The 21010-nt window shown below is 46.8% G+C and overlaps 1 protein-coding gene across 1 annotated transcript; it reads right to left on the bottom strand.

Annotated features, from left to right (window-relative positions):
* Nucleotides 1-795: 795 nt before the first annotated feature.
* LOC306815848 (olfactory receptor 14A16-like) lies at nt 796-1710 on the bottom strand (the record flags this gene model as incomplete). The annotated part of the gene is made up of 1 exon (XM_079332382.1): nt 796-1710. Exon 1 carries the CDS (start codon nt 1558-1560, stop codon nt 796-798), a length of 765 nt encoding a protein of 254 aa, XP_079188508.1. The 5' UTR covers nt 1561-1710.
* Between the last annotated feature and the right edge of the window lie 19300 nt (nt 1711-21010).

Below are 21010 nucleotides of genomic sequence, written 5' to 3'. Positions count from 1 at the left end.
AAATTTTCTGGCTGACTGCAGAGTCCACGACAAACCTGAGTGGTTTCCCTTGTGTCCCCCAGCCCTTGCTGGCCCCAGGGGCTGATGGCATTTGTGCTCACTCAGCTCCATCTCCTCACAGCAGCACCATGGGGGTGCTGACACCTGCTCTGTGCAATGCAAACAGGGGCTCCTGAGCTAGTGCTGCTGTGTCTGTGCCTGCAAGGATGCGGCACCTGTGTGAGCTGGGGGAGAGGCCAGGGCTGCAGGAGCCTGGAACCCCCAGGCCCTGCCCTGAGGTGTCAGCGCTGCCCCAGCAGTGCCCATGGCTTGTCCCTGCTGCAGCCCTGGCACTGCCACCCCCAGGTCTGTGCCCGGCCCCGAGAGCACTCAGGCCCTGCAGCAACACGAGGGGCAGGAGGGCAGCGGTGCAGTGGCACGGGAGCAGCACTGGCAACACCAAGAGCTGCTGCTGCTGCTGGGCACAGCTGCTGTGCCAGCACTGATCTGACCCAACTCTTCACACAGATATTGCTGCTGCAGCTCCAGAGAAGGAAACAAAAGAGGGATGACCAGTGAAAACTACTGGGAGGACCTTAACTATTTTTAAATTCACCAAAGGCACGCTCCTCATTGAATCAGTTTATGGGTCACGGCACAAATGGAGAGAAAGAAAATGAGAAAGGGCATGAAGAATGATATTTCTTTGTGGCTTGTATTAAAAAACTAAAAGTTAAAGGACCTCCAAAATGAGACCAGCAAGGACAATCAAAGATAACTTTTATTACAAGTGATTTGTAGAAAAGAGCAGGCAGTTCAGTGTTTCTTAATTCTTCCAGTCATCAGTGTCCACATTGCAGCCTTGAGTTCCTGGTTCCTCAGGCTATAGAAGAGGGGATTCAGGGCGGGAGGCACCACAGAGTACAGAATTGACACCACCAGATCTAGGGATGGGGAGGAGATGGAGCGGGGCTTCAGGTAAGCAAATGTGCCAGTGCTGATAAACAGGGAGACCACGGCCAGGTGAGGGAGACAGGTGGAAAAGGCTTTGTGCTGTCCCTGCTCAGAGGGGATCCTCAGCACGACCCTGAAGATCTGCACATAGGAGAAAACAATAAACACAAAACAGCCAAGTGCTAAACAGATGGAAATTACAAGGAGCCCAAATTCTCTGAGGTTTGAGTTTGAGCAGGAGAGCTTGAGGATGTGTGGGATTTCACAGAAGAACTGGCCCAGGGCATTGCCATGGCACAGGGGCAGGGAAAATGTATTGGCTGTGTGCAGCAGTGAATAGAGAAAGGCACTGGCCCAGGCAGCTGCTGCCATGTGGGCACAAGCTCTGCTGCCCAGGAGGGTCCCGTAGTGCAGGGGTTTGCAGATGGACACGTAGCGGTCGTAGCACATGATGGTCAGGAGGGAAAACTCCGCTGACATGAAGAACATAAAGAGAAACACCTGTGAAGCACATCCAGAGTAGGAGATATTCCTGGTGTCCCAGAGGGAATTGTGCATGGCTTTGGGCACAGTGGTGCAGATGCAGCCCAGGTCAGTGAGGGCCAGGTTGAGCAGGAAGAAGAACATGGGGGTGTGCAGGTGGTGGCCGCAGGCTACGGCACTGATGATGAGGCCGTTGGCCAGGAGGGCAGCCAGGGAGATGCCCAGGAAGAGGCAGAAGTGCAGGAGCTGCAGCTGCCGCGTGTCTGCCAATGGCAGCAGGAGGAAGTGGCTGATGGAGCTCCACTCTGGGCATTCTGAGTTGTTGAAAGAAGACTATGACAAGGTGGGAACAAATTCTTTGAGCCAGTCCTACGAAATATTCTTTAGAATCCTTTCAAATTATCTTCTCATACTTTGGTAGTAATTTGCAAAAGTTTTTTATTTTTGAGTTTATGGTTTTGCTGCTGAGTTGCTGGCTCAAATTCTGCATTGCTCTCAGCCTGAGCTTTTAGGATCCCTTTGGGATAAAAGGCCTCTGTGTAGTTAGACCTGCTGGTCCTACACATCTACCCTTTGCTCATTACCTCTTACTTTTGCAGGGTTCTCACACAAAAAATTTTCTTAAAAAAACTTTTTCAGTCTCCAGTTTCAAAATGAATCTCTCTAAACCCCCACCTATTTTCCTCTGCAGATGGACAGGGAGGGATATTCAGGGCTGGTGTGGCTCTCTACAGCCTGGTGTTGTGCCTACTGGGAGCTATTTCTCTACAATCAAAGCTTGTATCTGCTAGTGCTCCCAGAGCTGAGCCCAGCCCTGGGGACTCAGCTCTGCCCTGCACACCCCTCCCAGCACAGGGCACTGCCCAGGGACATCTCCCTGCCAGCAGGGCCTTAAGGGCAGCTCAAACTGAGATGCTGCAAGCCAAGGTGCCGCTGCTGCTGTCTGTAGGCAGAGGAGGGTGAGGAGGCACTTTGTGAGGGAGATGTGAGACAGATCTGCTGATGTCCAGTGGGAGAGTGCAGGAGGCTCAGTGACACAGACACACCTGACAGCCCCTTTCCCTTGCCTTGAGGAGAAAGCTGAGAGCAGGCCTGGCCATGCAGCACCATCTGCACAGCAGGAGGAATCTGCCTTGATGGGGATCACTCCTTCCACCTCCAACTTCTCCCCACAATCTATGGGGAGCTCCCAGGCATGCTGAGAGCCGCCCCTGGCAGGTCTCACATGCCCTGGGCTGGCCAAGAGCCCTGAGGGCTGCAGGAGCTGCTTTGCAGGACAGCCCTGGACAGCCCTGGCTGCAGCCCCAGCTTCAGCCCCTGCAGCTGTCCCTGACAGCAGGAGCTGTCCTGCCCTGCCCCTCTGATGGTTCCCAGGGCAGCCCTGCTCTGCAGCACATCCTCCTCCTCCTCCTGTGCCTCAGAGAAACTGGGAGAGTCCTCCTGACACATCCTACAGGCTGTGGGGTGTGCTGGCTCCAGGACATCCCTCCAGGAGCACAGGGGACATTGTCCTGCACCCACAGACTCACCATGTCCAGGGCTGTGAAGATGTTTCCCCAAGTAAAGTCTCAGCTCAATGTCTTCCCAATCCTGATTGCCTTTAGCCTGTCTGTGCCTGGCTCCTGTCCCCTCAGTGCCTGCAGGCAGTGCCCTCAGCCCTGCTGGGCTGGGAGAGGAGCAGCTTCTCAGCAGAAATGTCTTTTTGAAGCTTTTCCTGGTTGCCATTATCTCCCTCTGTGCCAGGAGACACAACACAACGACTTTGATGACCCTCTCAGGAGTTAGTTCTTTTTTAAATTAGATTCAGTCCCTGAGAGAATGTTTTTTCAAAAATCCTCTCCAGAACTCAAAATTAAATTGGAACTTGAAAGTTTCTTGAACTTTTAATGGGTCTCACTGAGAGACAGGACTGAGAAAGCTCCCCAAGGTACCAGATAGAGCAGAACAATGGAGGCACTGGTGACAGGTAGGAACAAGGAAACTAAAGGTGTCTCTGATGTTGAGCAAACCTGAATGTGTTTCAGGAATCCAGAGGGCCATGGCCTGAGCCCCAGTCCCTGGCAAGACAGATCCTGTCCCTCCCTCATTGCTCAAGGCTCTTTCTGGGGCACTGGGCTCTGGGGATGTGCAATGCCCAGGGCAGGACCATGGGGCGGCCCCTGCCAGGCTGTTGAGCAGGGACAAGGAGGCAATGAGGCCCCAGCACAGCAAGGCTCACTTGTCCCCTGCTGGCCTCAGGCCCAGGGCCAGCAGCCATGGCCCAAGTGCTGCAGCAGTTGGCTCTGGCAGGGCCTTTCAGCTGCTGCCCATCCCTGTGCCCTGTGCAGCCCAGGCTGTCCTACGGTGTCCATGCCCTGCGCCTCTGTCCCTGCAGGTGGTTGTCATCCCCTGGCTGCTCCACCTCACTGGCCCCTTCCTTTGCTGACAGCTCTGCCTCCTGCCTGCCTCTGTCTGGCCACACAAAGCCTTAGCATTGACACCAAAAGGATTCATTCAATTTTTTACCATGCCTGTGAACTTTTAGAACTGGAACAAGGCATGCAGGGGTTTCTTTCCCAGCAAGGCTGGTTGGAAGATAAGAGGAACACATCTGGCTCAAGGGTGCAGTGACAGAGAAAACAAGGACTGAACCTGTGAACTTGGTGTAGGTTTTATGGAAATGGGTTAATTTTAATACACATGTAGTGACTAAATCTAAGAAACACACTTGTAGAAGCACATGTCCACATAAGGTTAGGTGTTATTCCCCATTGGACCTGAGGCATGAAAAAAATTATGCCCTCTTTAGCACCAAATTTGTTTAAAGGAGTCTTACTGTGATATTTTTTAGATTTGGTGACAGCAGGGCCTCACAGCACCAAGGAATCAAGTGTTCCGCTATGGAACCTCAAGGAACAAAGGGGTCTTTTGATACTGTGGGAGCTCATGGAACCAAAATCTATTTGGACTGAGTGGAGTCATATGGAATTTATGGTCTTTTGTGACACTGTGGATCCAAGGAGACCATTGTGGCACTGAGAAACCTCATGGAACCAAAAGTCATTTGTGACAGAGAAAGTCCTCATGGAACCAATGGTCCATTGTCATACTGCACATCCAAGGAGGCCATGGTGACTCTAGAGAACCTCCTGCAATCATGGGTGCATTGTGACACAGCAGGGCCTCACAGAATCAAGGAGTCCATTGTGACACTGCAGGACCTCACAGAACCAAAAAGTCCATTGTGACACTGCAGGGCCTTACAGATCCAAGGAGTCCATTGTGACATTTCTTTACCTCATGAAACCAAGGTGACCATGTTATATTCCAGAAACACATGGAACAAAGTGTCCATGGTGACACTGCAGAACTATTGCTGAGAGTATAAAAGCTCATGGGGACCTTTGTGACACTGTAGATCCAAGGAGACAATTGTGACATTGAAGAACCTCATGGAACCAAGGGTCTATTGTTGCACTGTAGAGATTCATGAAACCAAAGGTCCATTGTGATATTGCAGGACCTCATGGAAAAATGGAGACAATTATGACACAGAATCCTGGAGTGAACGAGGTCAAAAAAGACCTTTGAGACCATCCAGTCCAACCTACAACCTAACATCCCCTCATCAACGAAACCATGGTTTTGAGTGTCATGTCCAGTCTTTTTTAAAATGTCACTGGGGTGGTGACTCCAGCACCTCCCTGGGCAGAAGTTTCCAGTGCCCAATCACTCTTTTAGTGAAGAATTTTTTCCCTGATGTCAGACCTAAACTCTCTTCAGACTGTGTGCTCTCATTGTGTCAGTGGTTTCCTGGGAGAAGAGACTAATCCCTACCTGACCATAACCTCTTTTCAGGTTGTTGTAGAGAATCTCACTGGAGACCATTGTAACCATTACGGCCATTGTAATGAGGCAGGGCCTCATGGGATCAAAAGGACCACAGTGACAGTGTGGGGCTCCATGGGACAAAGGGGCTTTTCTGACACCGTGGAACCAAGGAGACATTTGTGAGACTATGGGGCACTGTGGAACCAAAGGTGCATTGAGACACATCAGGGCATAATGGAACCAAGGAGACCATTTTTACAGCATGAGGCTTTGTAAAATCAAAGGGCCATTGTGTCACTTCAGAGCTTTGTGGAGCCAAGGGGACCATAATGATACTGTGGGGCTCAGTGGAACTAATGGTCTACTGTCACAATGTGGGGTGTCCTGGAATCAATGGTCTGTTTTGACATTGCTGGGCCTTATGGAATCATGGAGACTATTGTGACACTAAAGGTGATGCCTTAGAGTGGCTACCTAGAACAGAGGCTAGACAATGTTAAGAAAATAAAGTGGATATTTATTAAAGGCCTTCAATAGATACGCCTTGGGCAGTCAGAAGCCTCCCAAAGGCTACACCTGAGATTGATAGTGGTGGCGACATTTTTGAGAAATTGTAAGTTTGGTAAATTTACATATCAGGACTTAATCCTCCAATTACAGCTTCAAGTAATGAAGCCTTATTCCCCCACTTTTGTTTATACTTTTCAGAGGCTGAGGCTGTAGGGTGTCCTTGAGTTACAGAGGAATTGTTTTGTCTGACCAAAATGTGAAGATAGTTAACTAACACTTTATATGGGGTTAGGAGTTATGCACTAATGCAGCACAGGATTTGAAAAATATAAAGGCAAAAACCTTAAGGCGTCACAGGCCTCACTGAACTAAGGGGCCACTGTGACACTTTGTGGCCCTAGGGAACTAAGTAGTCCATTGTGACACTGCAAGGCCTCATGGAAGCAAGGAACCATTGTGACACAATGGGGTCTTGTTGGGCCAAGGGGTGATTGTGTCTCTGTGTGGCACCATGGAACCAAGTAGTCCATTGTGACACTACAGGGCCCCATGGAACTAAGGATTCATGTAATAGTGCCGGACCCCATGGAACCAAATGTCCATTGTGACACTGCGGGGCCTCATGGAATTCTGGAGACTATGATGACATCTTGGTGGCCTTGTTGAGTCAAGGGGCTCTTCAGGGCCCTGTGGAAGCAAGGAGACCCTTCTGACATTGTGAGTCCCCGTGGAAGCAAGGGTCCATTGTGATACTATGACACCAAGGAGACCCCTGAGACATTGCAAGGCCTCATGGAAAAACGGGACTATTGTGACACTGTGGAGCCCAACAGAAACAAGAGGCCAGTGTGACACACCTGGGACTCATGAAACCAAGGATCCAATATGACACTACTATTGTGATTCTGCTGGGCCCCATGGAAACAAGAGAACAGGTAACAGGGCTGGTTGTCTTTGACTGAATGGTACAAGTGCCCTTGGCATGCCCATTGCCATGGTCTTGTCATGTTCCCTTGAAACACTGGGGCTGTGGGCTTTCCTTTAAATGGAAAAGAACCTCTCTTCTCATTCAAGCATCCACGGCCAAAATGGGATTCCCCCTTCAGAATTCCTAATATGCAGGCATTGCTCCCAGACAAAAGCTGCCATTTCCACCAAGTCTGGCTGCCCTTGTCTTCCTCAGAGCTGGCTCTCTCCTACCTTATAACACTGAGCCGAAATTCTATCTATTCAAGGGTTGTTCCCAGACAAAAGTAGCCAGAAGAGAGAGGTCTGGCTAGCCTTGTTCCTCTGGTGATTTTCTTACACTATGAGCTGGATGTCTTCATTCTAAAACACCTTGGAGACGGCCCAGAGATCTCTGGAGGTGGGGTTTGGAGGCCTCAAGTAAATGACCACTGTATAGGGACAAAGGAGCTCTGTGCTCAATGGAGTGGGGACTGAGGACAGCAGAGGAGAACCCAGGGAGGAATTGAAGGGCCATTTCAGAGATCGTGGATCATTTTGACATAGTGGAAAAGAGAGAAAGAAAGTACTGATGCCATGAACAGCTGAGGCAGTCCTCACTGAACACAAGGAGAAAGGAATTTCTCTCTCCAAGAAGGGCTGTGGTGCAACACGTTCACCAAAAGGACTCTGGAGCAGCCCAAGGCTTTGTGTGGCCAGACAGAGGCAGGCAGGAGGCAGAGCTATCAGCAAAGGAAGGGGCCAGTGAGGTGGGGCAGCCGGGGGATGACGACAGCCTACAGGGACAGAGGCGCAGGGCATGGACACTGTAGGAAAGCCTGGACTGCACAGGGCACAGGGATGGGCAGCAGCTGAAAGGCCCTGCCAGAGCCAACTGCTGCAGCACTTGGGCCATGGCTGCTGGCCCTGGGCCTGAGGCCAGCAGGGGACAAGTGAGCCTTGCTGTGCTGGGGCCTCATTGCCTCCCTGTCCCTGCTCAGCAGCCTGGCAGGGGCCGCCCCATGGTCCTGCCCTGGGCATTGCACATCCCCAGTGCCCCCAGAAAGAGCCCTGAGCAATGAGGGAGAGACAGGATCTGTCTTACCAGGGGCTGGAGCTCAGGCCTTGGCCCTCTGGATTCCTGAAACACATTCACGTTTGCTCAGCATCAGAGACACCTTTCCCTTGTTTGTCCCCACCTGTCATCCTTGCCACCAGAGTTCTTCTCTAACTGGAACCTGGAGACACTTTCACAGTTGTGTCCCTCAGTGCAATCCATTAAACTTCAATAAATTTTCGAGTTTGAATCTGACTTTGAGTTTTGAGAGGAGTTTTTGAAAACACTCTCTCAGGGACTGATGTCTAGGGATTCAGCACTGTTGGAAAATCCCAGCTCTCCAGAGACAGGGAGACTGAGAGGCATTTTAAAAGATTTTATTCCATTATCAGTCTTGATGAAGGCTGAAACATAAGAGGTATAAAATTCAAGGCCATTCTATCAAAAGTCAAGTTATTTCCTGGTTACAATACCTTAGAAACATTTTTCAGCCTATTAACTTTTGCCAAACAGCGATGCTAATACTTCTAACACCAATTGCCTATTATTTTATCCCACGTGGTCTTGCCACAATGCAAGTTCTAATTCTCAAAAATATCTTCCCTTTTTACAAGGCTATCATCTGAAAATTGTTTCTAGTTCAGTCTCCCTCTCAACAATGTCTTCTCTACTCCTTGGCCTTTCTAAGTCAGCACACCTTATCTCAGAGTTTGCATACAGGTGTACAAGACTGTGTGAGCTTTCAGCCAGGCTTTGAGATTCCTTTACAAATCCATTTCTTGCAACAATCAATCACAGAATGCTGCAATTGCCTCTGTTCTAAAGAGAATAGGAATAAAATGCACCCTTGAAAATTGGAATGGATATTTTTAAGAGTCCTTTTGACATATTTCTCCATAACTGGAGTTGAAACCTTCTCAATGAACTGCACCACACCAGAGGGAAATCAAGTCAGAGCAATGGTTTGTTAGGAAACCTCTCAAGAATTCATTCATAATTGAACTCCAAAGTTTTTGATACCATTCATGGGACAAGACTGAGAAGGTGTCCCCAGGTTCCAGTTAGAGCAGGAAACTGGAGGCAGAGATGGCAGGTGGTGTGGGAAATGCAGGCATGGAGAGCTCTCAGGGCCTGGTGCATACAGGCTCAGAGACAGAGATGGATACAAGGTTTGACCTAAGACCTTGGAGAAGGCTTGAAAAATTAGAGCATTAAAAGCAAAATAGACATAAAACAGGAATAGAAGTTTGTAGTTCAAGTAGAATTATGTTTTAAGCAAACAGAAATATGTAATATGTAAGTATAGCAATATGTTAAGTAAAATAGCAAAAGGATTTCAAAGTTTAGCGGTAGACCCTATTACAAAGCTAGTTAGAACCTTAAGATATATCAATGTAGGTTTGTGAAGTGTTATATGATTGGTTGAAAAAATTACATATTGCTGGAAAGCCAAGAAAAGCAAAGCAATTAATGTTTGGTGTAAAGAGACACTAGCAAACTTTGTAGAAGTATGTGATTGGCTAAAAAACTAGCATAAGTCTTTGTAGCTGAGAATTAGACAGCTTCTGATGTTATGGTGTTGGATGTAACAAAATTTAATGTCACACCCTTCCATAAGACTGATGCCACGAGGGAATAAACCCTCTTTTATAAAATCTCTTAGTTGCCCCATCTCTTGTGATATTAATCTTCTGATAGGGATTTTTCAGACATCAGATATTTCTAATGAAATCAATGGCAATGTAGGAATACCAGGTGTACCTCATTAAAAATCAGTCAGGATTGAGAGACACCAGGTCTACCCCATTGAAGTCAATAGGGATTCAGGGAAATCAGGTCTACCCATTAAATTCAGTCAGGATTTTGCTGAAATTTGGGGTTAAAATGGGTAAATTTGGGGGAAATGTTGGTCTGAATTTTGGGAATTTCCACTCCACGATTGTGCTGCTGATGCTTTGGAAGTCCTGGATGAATTCCTGGAAGCCAATTCCAATCCTTTATCCCACAATTGTGGTCTACGCTGGAGCTGTGCCTCCACGTAAGGCAAAAAATCCCCATTTCCACCCAAAAAACTGGAAATTCTGAGTCCAACATTGTGATTTTAACACCAAAAATGCTGAGACATCAAGTCTATCCATTGAAGTGAATGGGGAACTAGGGAAACCAGACCTAGGTCTACCCCATTGAAGTCATTTGGGGATTTTGGGGCACCAGATCTGTCCATTATTTGCTCTTGAGTGCAAAGGGTTACCGGTTAAACTGGGAGCACTGGGGGAAGATAAGGGGGGGCACTGGAGTTACTGGGAGAACTGGGGTAAAAGTGGGATCACTGAGAAGGATTAGTAGAGATAAATGGAGACAATCAGGACCCCATTAAATCAAAGGGGATTTAGGGACCCCAGTCTACCCTGTCAAAGCAATGAAGATTTTGGGACAACAGAGCTGGGGAGTCCCAGGGCTTTGGGACGATCCAAGTGTCCAAGGGGTATACTGATGCATCCAGGTGATTTTGGGTGAGATCCAGGATATTTTTGGGGGGATCCAGGTGTATCTGGGTCATTTTGGGGGATGTCCAAGTCATGCTTGGGGTACCCAAGTGTCCTGACTCACTTTGACAGGCTGGGAAAAGATGATGGCCACCATTGCATCCTCCTGGTTGACATGGACCCCTACAATTCCTTTCTTCACCGGGCTCAGAAAGAATTTTCTTCAGGGGAAAGTGGAAAAAAAATATTTATTAACAAAACACAAGGGAAACACTTCCCAGCACAGACCCAGATGACCAAAAAAAAATTTCACCAAGAGAGAAGGACGAACTCGGTTGATCTTTGCTGGGAAGTGCAGTAGAGCTTCTTTGGCAGACTTCCAGAGGCAGTCTCTGATGTTCAGATCCGTCTCCTCTGGAGCCGGTGCAAATATTCGGGATTAGGAGAAGAAGGGAGAGACGAAGAGGGGCAGCTGGGGTAGCCAGCAGGGTAGCAAGCCAGGGGCAGCAAGAAGCGAGCCGAGGCCCAGCAGAAGCCAACAGCCTAGCTAAGCAGTCCACGGGAGTGGCCGCCACGGTGGCCGGCAGCTCCATGGCAGGGGCAGGGAGAGGAGCTAGTCATAACATCAACCCAGGACATTCCACCCCTTATCCCATATTGTGATCATTGACACAGGTTTGGGATATACACTCACTAAACACAATATGAAAACTTCCTCTGACTTGCTCATACCTTCAACACTTAAACATTTCCTCCCTGTCACTTGCTCAGGCCTTTGTCACTTACACATTTCCTTCTGTCTCATATTCATAAGATCTAGCATACAGGCAATGGTGGTAATGCTCAACAATGATATCTGTGTATAACTCACCCTATAATCAGATCTCCCTGAGGTACACAGCGGGTTGTTCCATCCTTCTGCATTATCCACCAAGTACATCCTGGTCCTTGAGCAAAGGTAATCCCACGAATGGGTTTGCCTGTACTCGAGGCAGGATGAATCCATACTGTCTTCCCTAGCAATGCTCTGACATGGGCCACTGGGACTTTGTCTCCATCTACTACATTAAGGCCTTCAGACTGGGCGGGACCTGCTCGGTTGGTGGAACCTCGAGTGTTGACTAACCAAGTGGTTTTTGCCAGGTGCTGCTCCCAGTTCTTGAGAGATCCCCCACTGTGAGAGTCCGTCAGAGCCTCTTGTCTGTTTCTGCCCAACGACCCTCGCCTGAGGCCTGCGCTGGCCAGGGATGGGAGGAACGCCAAGTGACTGTTCCGCAGGTGATGCCTACCAGGACTGGTTTCTCATGACAACTAGTCACGGAGCGTTTACTCAACAAAGCTCCCACAGATGGAAGAACAATGGACAGTGTAGGCTACCCTGCATGTGTTCATAACAACAAAGATGGTTTGATGTGCCTTTAAGCATCTGGTTTCCACCTGTTCCTCAGGGTAACGATCTCCATATACAATAGTCCATAATACTTCCCACCTTTTGGCCAGAAGCCACTCACTTTGGGAAAGGACTATAAAAGTGACTTTCTCAGAGGAGACCCCCGAGATCTCCCCAGACGGCAACAGACATCTATTGGCTGGCTCCACGAGGATTCGTCTGCCCGTCTTGGTAGCTATAATCCCAACCCCCCTTTCCCTATTGCTCTCTCTCTCTCTCTGTCCCACTATCGCATTTTGGTTGGCACTAAATAAATTGCATTTCTGTAGAAGTAAACTGGTTTTGTCCCCTGCTGTGTCTTTTGCTCTCTGAGATCCATAAAAGAACCAGTCATGACTCCCGCTCAGGTTGGGCGGACCGTGACATTATTTGGTGTAGTCGGCAGTTGGATTCCCGATACTGGAGGAGTTGGGGTTTTCTGTGCACTTTGTACCAGGGGAAGACCTGTGCCATTTCAGCCACACCTAGCCTGTCAGTGCCATAAGGACTGAACAGTGTTAGAAAGCAAGGGAGGTGGTATTGGGTTCTTCCCACAATCTGCACACAGGCCCAGGTGGATAATCAACTCCATTCCACTTATCTGAGAATTTTTTGAAAGGATTTCAGCTGAGCAAAACATGGGACTTGTGTTTTTTGTTGTTTAGCTGGTTGGTGTAGTTGAGGAGACAACCACGGTGTAACTAAAGAGAACCTCCCAAGCAGTTTGGTTCCCTCAGCCACCCAGGGAAGACAGGGGGTTGTCCCCAGCAGAAATCTGGGTGTTAAGACTTGACCTCCCTGAAGTGGTTTTTCCCCCTCGCATATAATTGTAACTCGCAGAATATTGTTATTTATATAATTATATATTTACTATATTTTAATTATAAATATATATTTAGTTGTTACATAGTTTTTGTATTTGACTTCTTGGGATCACGAAGAGACAAGTGGTTTTTGTAATTAAGTTAGTACCTCCCAAGTAGTGTGTCTCTTCACCCGCTCCAGGGAAGAGAAGGGATTCACAGTTTCAGCTGTGCTTTTTGTGTAACTTTAAGTGTGTCTCCCTGAGAGTGGTTTTAGTCCCTTCGTAAAAATTTCTGAAAATTGTAAAGCTTCAGTTTGCACTTTACTAGCTAAGTATAATGTCAGATCCTCCCAAGGGGGGAAGACTGGACACACAATAATTCGTTTAATTTAGAAAATGTGATTGATAGGATAAATTCTTTGCAACATGAAACAAAATTCAAACTTAGCAAGGAAAATAAAACCACACTTTGCTCAATTCTAGGTGCTTGTCTTTCAGCTGCTGTAGAATCTCGTTTCAAATGAGTGAGTGAGGAAAATGCAGTGATAGACTCCTTGTAAAACCTAGTGGAAGCTTTGCAAAAATTATTACAGGAGAAAACAAATCAGGTAGAAACTCTGGAAAACCAACTAGAGCAGGAAAGAAATCAGGTAGAAACTCTGGAAAACCAACTAGAGCAGGAAAGAAATCACAACTATTTGCTAAAACTCTCCCATGCCTCACAACATGCAGATACACCTAATGAAACAGAAGAAAAGGAAACATAGCACATAAAGCAGATGTACCCACAGAGTGGACTAGTACACATACAAAATAGTGGGGAAAATTGCTGCTCTAAAATGAGACCTCTCATTAAAACGGAATATAGATACCTGAACGACAAGGATTTTGACCCCCACATAACCTCCAAAGAAATACCATACACTGCTGCTGAATTGGCCAAATTAAAGAAAGAATATTCACGTCTCCCCCAAGAATCTGAGACTGAGTATGTTTTTAGAGTTTCACTCACTGGAGGAAATCAAATTAAATTAACTCAACAAGAAGCCAGTGGGTACTGGGGGCCTGGAGTTTTCTTAACAACTGGAATTGCTCGCGTTCCATGGTCTCTGATACAGTGTGCAGCCTACTGGGCTGGGGGACTTAGCCTCCTAGAAAGAGGTGATCCTCTAGCCATAACTGGCACCCCAGACCAACTCCTAAAAAACATTCCCAAAGCTGCCTGCTTGCAAATTATACATGAAATAAAATTCACTGCTGGCCATAAATCACCTATGCAATTACCTGTAAATGTAAAACAATACCCTCTCCTCTCTAGTCCCAAAGTAGAGATCAAACTGATTATACAGGACTTGCAAAACTCCTCTGTATGGCCAATCCAAAAACCCCAAACCTGACATTGTAGCTGTGTACCAATACATAGATGTATTGATAGGAGGAGAAGAAAAAGAAGAAGTGAGGGATGTGCAACAGAAAATAATTTCCCATCTAGAAAGCCCTAACTTGCAAATTGCCTCAGATAAAATTCAAAAAGCTTCTCAGGAAGCGAAGTTTTTGAAGACAGCCACTACTGGGACTGCCCTCCCTGTTGGGGTGGCCCAGAAATCCTCAGTAACAGAAGGAACTGTAAAAAATCTGGCAATAACAGAAACTGAGAACTTGGGCAACAGCGATGACAAACCTGCCTCAATAATTAAAGTAGCCTCTGCTTTCTCCCCCAAACAGTCTTTGTTCACTAATTCTTCGTTCACTAATGCTTCTGCTGAGCAAATTATTGCTGGGGTACGGGGTGACTCTTGGGTTGGGGCGCTGATGGTTATTTGGGGTGTTTTCCAGCTTGAAGTGCAGAGTGCCTCCTTTGTTTGCAACTACACTGACTCTTATGCTGTGTTTAAAGGAGGTACAGAGTGGCTTCCTTCTTGGCAGCAAAATTATTAGAAAGTTAACAGAATTTCTGTCTGCATAGTTCCATCATTTTTAGCTCCTGCCTCTTTGTGGCAGATTCTGTTGTGTTTACTTTTCACAGAATAATGCCATGGAACGTGAAGATTAATTACTGAATCCCTCATCGAACCTGTATACAGTTATGGCACAGGACCTTACAGCTGTGTTTAATTTTGTGAAAATTCAAAATCAAAGTTGAACTGTTGTCCAATTTTTCCAAAAAAATTATGTGTGGGAGAAACAATACAAAATATAAAGGGGAACTCAATGTTAATGTTGTAACACCTATTACCCAACCACCAGTTATACTGAGCCTTAAAATTTTTGAAATTGGACTTTGGATAATTCGGAAAACTGGCCAACAGCAAATATTGTTTAATTTGGCATGGTCTTTTAAACAAGTTAAATTATTGATGCAAAACAATGTTTCAGAAATTCTGCCAAAATGTTCACCTTTTTTACAAATTTCATTTCAGGGGTGGACCATCTGGCTGTGGAAGCGGACTCCTTCCAAAAAGCTCATGGCTAGGGACATAACCGGTGTTGTGGGAACAGGATTGGGAATTTAAAATAGCATTGAATCAGAGGTATTAATGAACAAATTGGTTGCCACCACCAGAGACCTGACCAAATTGAAACAACCTCTGCAGTCCTCTTTAACAGCCCTGGGCATGCAACAGTGGTTATCAAACATTTTACCAAACTGGGAAAAGGCAAATGTAAATGATCACAAACTGGTAACTGATGCTCTTGGTACTGCTCAAAACAACATCTCCTTAGCTCTCAGCTGTATCCAGGCACAGCTTTGGATGCAAACAGTTGTTGCCTCAATTATGAGGGAAGGGGAAGAAGGCATCTTCCCTATTGAAATCCCAACAATAATTTGGGACAATGCTAATGATTTTGAAAGGAAGTTTCAGTCCTGGTGGAATTTGGTAAACTTTACCTACAACCCCAGCACAAACACAGCCACAGCCTTTGTGTTGACAATATGCAATGCTTCAGTGCATTTGATATACCCCATCATTGCATTAGGATTGAATCACGATGGAACTATTCTCTATCCTTTCAAGCATAGAGAATGGGCCTGTCAAATTGGTGAGAAATGGCAAACTGTTAATTTGGAATCTTGTGTTGTTCGGGAGCAACAGGGTTTCATTTGTGAAAGCAATGCCATTGTGGCCCAAGACATCTGTTTAGACACAGAGTAAAATATCTGTCATTTTGAAATACACCTTGATGAGACTCCTACAACAGTGCTGGTGTACATAGGAAATGAATGTGTGTGTGTAAAAACTGCTTGCAACTTAGTGTTTGTAGAAAATGTAACAGTGGATCTAAAAAATAATTTAAATGTTTGTGTTTGCAATTTTACCACGATCATGGGCTATGACTTTTCCTATACTGCTCCGGTCATGTCTTATCACCTTTTGCAATCCAATTTTACACTGATTCATCAGTTAGTGCCTGCTCCCATCGGGATGAACCTCACTTTGATTAAACAATTGTTGCTTCACCAGGACTTAATTGGGATCTTGGGAACAATCAAGAAAAATGGACAGAAGACCCTGGTGACAGTTCATCACGATGTGAAAGAAATACATCGGGTTTTAGAAAGGGTAAAAGGGGATGCTGAACTCAGGTGGTGGGATACTCTTTTTGGGTGGTCACCTACTGCTACCAGCATCCTAAACAAATTGTGTCATCCCATCGTTGTGCTTTTGATTTTGGTTTTGATCGGTTTTGTTTTGTCAATCATTCTATACATCCTGAATTGGAGAATAGTAAAATGGCTGACAAAATTGGCATCAACAATGGAGGCACATAATTTGATCACTACTCCATCTGCTAAAGATACTCCTAAAGTTAGTGACACCAGACAAATTACACGAGCAGTGAAAGTCAAGCCTTTAAGACCAAACTGATTAGAATTGTTTGTTGTTTGCTAAATAATTGTTTTATTCATAAAAACATATTACAATTGATATTGATTTGTTTTAATTTTTATTGTTTGAATTTTAATTGTTTAAATGTCATTTTATTGGTTTGTTTTACTTTTGATTGTTTGAAAGTTATTTTAGCTAATATGATTGTGATTTGTTTGAAAAATTGTTTTAATCAATTTTGATGTGATTACTTTTGTGTTTATTTCCTTCCTTTTCCTTTCCATTTTTCCTTTTCCTTCTTACCCCTGGTTTTTTGTTTTCCCTGTCCGTGTTTTTGGGATATGCTACCACTAATGGGTCCTGAAGATGCTACAACGTCACAAGATCATGCTGATGGAGTTTCTCAGCAACGCTCGTTGGTCACGGGGTGATGTGAGAGTCCGTGTGAGCCTCTCGTCTGTTTCTGCCCAACGACCCTTGCCTGAGGCCTGCGCTGGCCAGGGATGGGAGGAACACCAAGTGACTGTTCCGCAGGTGATGTCTACCAGGACTGGTTTCTCATGACGACTCGTCACGGGGCGTTTACTCAACAAAGCTCCCACAGATGGAAGAACAATGGACTGGTCCGGTATGGGCTACATTGCGTGTGTTCATAACAACAAAGATGGTTTGGTGTGTGCCTTGAAACGTCCTGTTTCCACCTGTTCCTCAGGGTAACGATCTCCACATACAATAGTCCATAATACTTCCCACCTTTTGGCCAGAAGCCACTCACTTTGGGAAAGGACTATAAAAGTGACTTTCTCAGAGGACACCCCTGAGATCTCCCCAGACGGCAACAGACATCTATTGGCTGGCTCCACGAGGATTCATCTGCCCGTCTTGGTAGCTATAATCCTGACCCCCCTTTCTCTCTCTCTCTCTCTCTCTCTCTCTCTCTCTCTCTCTCTGTGTCCCACTATCGCAATTTGGTTGGCACTAAATAAAGTGCATTTCTGTAAAAGTAAACTGGTTTTGTCCCCTGCTGTGTCTTTTGCTCTCTGAGATCCATAAAAGAACCAGTCACGACTCCCGCTCAGGTTGGGTGGATCGCGACAGGGTCGCGTTGCATGACTGATAAAATTTCATCATCCCATTGTTAGGAGCTCCACCCAGGGGAAGAAGCCAAGCATTTCCTACCTAGATAATATCTGAGATTTGGAACACCAAAGCAGCCCTTAGCCACTGGTTTCCAAAGAACAAATGCTCCTAGAACTTCTATAGGATCACAGCTTCAAGACCACTTCATCTGGACTGCTACCACCACTCTAAGTAATAGGGTTTCAGATTGTGTTTTGACAAGGTCAGTGTTTTTTTTTTTTGTACTACTGCATGAATTTTCTCCTTTTCCGTATTGAATTGGATTTCTGATGTGGAGTCTCTCACTAGTTTTTTTTCAGAACCCTTACACGGACTCTTAGAACCCAATGGCCATTGTGACACCGTGGGGCCTCAGAGAAAAAAGGGGCATTGTGACATCATCAGGGCCCACAGGAACCAAGGGGCCTTCAGACACCATAAGGACCTCATGGGATCAAGGGGCCATTGTGACACCACTGTGTCCCATGAAACCAATGTCCATTGTGACACCATAGGGCTTCACAGAACCAAGGGCCCATCATGGCACCATGGGACTCATGGCACCAAGGGGCCATTGTGACACCATGAAGACTAGCAGGACCAAGGGGCCATTATAACACCATTGGGTCTAACAGAACCAAGGGGCCATTTTGACACCATAGAGCCAAAGTTCACCAAGGGGCCATTGTGACACCAGGGAGTCTAATGGCACCAAGGGACATTGTGACACCATGGAGCCTAAGACAACCAAGGGGCCATGGGGACACCATTGTGACAAATGGAACCAAAGGTACATTATGACCCCATGGGCCCTAGCAGAAACAAGGAGCTTTTGTGACACCATTGAGGCTCACAGAATCTAGAGGACAATGTAACACCATAGGCCCTTAGTGAACTAAGGCTACATGGTTACACCACGGGGCATCATGGCACCAAATGTCCAAGGTGACATTGTGGATCATATCAGAACCAAGGGCATATTGTGGCACCATTTGGCCTGACAGAATCAAGATGTCATAGTGACATCATGGGGCCTCATAGAACGAAGGGCCGTCGTGACTGCATGGGGATGAACAGAATGCAGGCAACATTGTGCCACCATGGGGCCTCACAGAACCAAGGGGCCATTGTACCACCATGGGGCCTCGTTGAGCCAAGAGGCCATTTGAACACAAAAGGGCCTAATAAAGCCAAGGGGCCATGGTGACACCATGGGTCCTAAAAGAACTGAGGGGAAATTGTGACACCATGGGGCATAATGGAACCAAGAGGCTTTGGTGACACCATAGGGCCTAAGATATGAAGGGTCCATTGTCATACCATGGTGTCCACCGGAACCAAGGCATCATTGTGACCCCATGCAGCCCATCTGAACCAAGGGACCAGTGTGACAACACAGAGCCTAACAGAACCAAGGGGCCATTGTGACACCAGGGGACCTCAGGGAACCAAAGGACCATTGTGACATCATGTGCCCTTAGATACCCAAGGGACCCTTCAAACAAAATGAGGCCTCATAGAAGCAAGGGTGCACTGTGACACTATGAACTCTAATGGAACCCAAGGGTCCATTGTGACACCATGCAGCCTAATACAATAAACGGCCATTGTGACACCATGGGGCCTCATGAAACCAAGGGTCAATTGTGACCCCCATGTGGCCTAACAGAACCCAGGGAGCATTGTGACACCATTGTGCTGTATGAAACCAAAGGGCCATTGTGACACCATTGGTCCAAACAGAAACAAGGGGACAATGTGACACCATTGTGCCATCTGGAACCAATGGTCTATTGTGACACCTGGGGGCTTAACATTATAAAGGGGCCACTCTGGCACAACAAGGCCTCATAGAACCAAGGGACCATTGTGACACCATGGGACCTTATGGCAGCAAGGGTCCATTTTGAACACCATGGAAGCTCATAGAACCAAGGGGCCATTTTAAACACCACGGAGCCTAATAGAATCAATGGGCCATTGTGACCCCAAGTGCCCTCAAAAAACTGTGGGAAATTGTTACACCATGGGGCATAATGGAACCAAGGAACCATTGTGACACCATGGGGCATCATGGCACCAAGGAATCATTTTGAACACAATGGGACATATAAGAACCAAAGGGCCATTGTGACATCATGGGTGCTAATAGAACCAAGGGGAAATTGTGACACCATGGAGCATAATGGATGCAATGGTGTTTTGCAAAACCATGTGGCCTAACAGAACCCAGGGGCTGTTGTGACACCATTGTGCCGTATGAAACCAATGGTCCATTGTGACATCATGGGGCCTAACACAACCAAAGGGCCTTTGTGACACCGTGGGGCCTCATAGAACCAAGAGGCCATTGTAAAACTATGGGACCTCTGGGAACCAAGGGGATATTGTGACACCATGAGGTCTCAAAGAACCAAAGGGTGATTTAGGCACCCTGGAGCCTAATGAAACCAAGGGTTCCTTGTGACACATGGAGGCTCATGGAACCAAGGGGGCTTTGTAACACCATGAGGCCTCATAGAACCAAGGGGCCATTTAAACATCATGGGACCTCGTGGAACCAATGGGCCAAATTGACACATTTTGCCTCATAGAACCAAGGTGCCATTGTGACACCCAGATGGCTCATGGCTCCAAGGGGCCAATTTGAACACTATGGGAGCTCATAGAACCAAGAACCAATTTGAACACCATGGGGCCCAAAAGAACCAAGAAGCCATGGTGACACTGTGGGTCCTAACACAACTGAGGGGAGATTGTAAACCCATGGGGCATAATGGGACCAAGGGGCTTTCGTGAAACCATGGTGCCTCATGGCACCAAGGGGCCATTTTGAACACCATGGGGCCTAATACAGCAAAGCGGATTTTGTGTCACCATGAGTCCTCTGATAATCAAGGTGGGATTGTGACACCAAGGGGCCTCATAGAACCAAGGGGGTATTGACACACCATGGAGTCTAACAGAACCAAGGGGCCATTGTGCCACCATGGCACTTCATGGAACCAAGAGCCATTGTGAGACCATGGGACCAAACAGGCCAAGGTGCCAATGTTACTCAATGCTGTCCACTGGAACCAAGGGGATATTGTGAGACCATGGAGCCTAAGAGAACAAAGGGCCCATTGTGATACCATGCAGCCTATCTGAACCAAGGGTCCATTGTGACACCATGGAACCTAACAGAAGCAAGGTGCCATTCTGATACTATAGGGCCCCATGGCACCAAGGGGCCATTTTGAAACCAAGGGTGCCTAACAGAACCAAGAGGCCATTGTGACACCATGGGACCTCAGAGAAGCAAGAGGACATTGTGATACCCTGCGTCCTCATAGAACCCAGAGTGCATTGTGACACCATGGGGCCTCATAGAACCAAGGGTCCATTGTGGCACATGGCAGTCATAGAACCAAGGGGCCATGGTAACAGCATGAGATCTCAGAGAATCACAGATCCACTGTGGCACTATGTGGCCTATCTGAACCATGGGGCCATTGTGATACCATGGGGTCTAACAGAACCAAGGGGAACTTGTAACACCATGAGGCCAAACAGAACGAATGGGCCATTATAACTCCATCGGGCCTTATGGAACCAAGGGTC

Source organism: Erithacus rubecula (genome assembly GCF_903797595.1).
Source record: "Erithacus rubecula genome assembly, contig: scaffold_249_arrow_ctg1, whole genome shotgun sequence".
Lineage (NCBI taxonomy): Eukaryota > Metazoa > Chordata > Aves > Passeriformes > Muscicapidae > Erithacus > Erithacus rubecula.
Note: the sequence above shows the minus strand (reverse complement) of the source record. Positions and strands in the feature narration are given on the sequence as shown.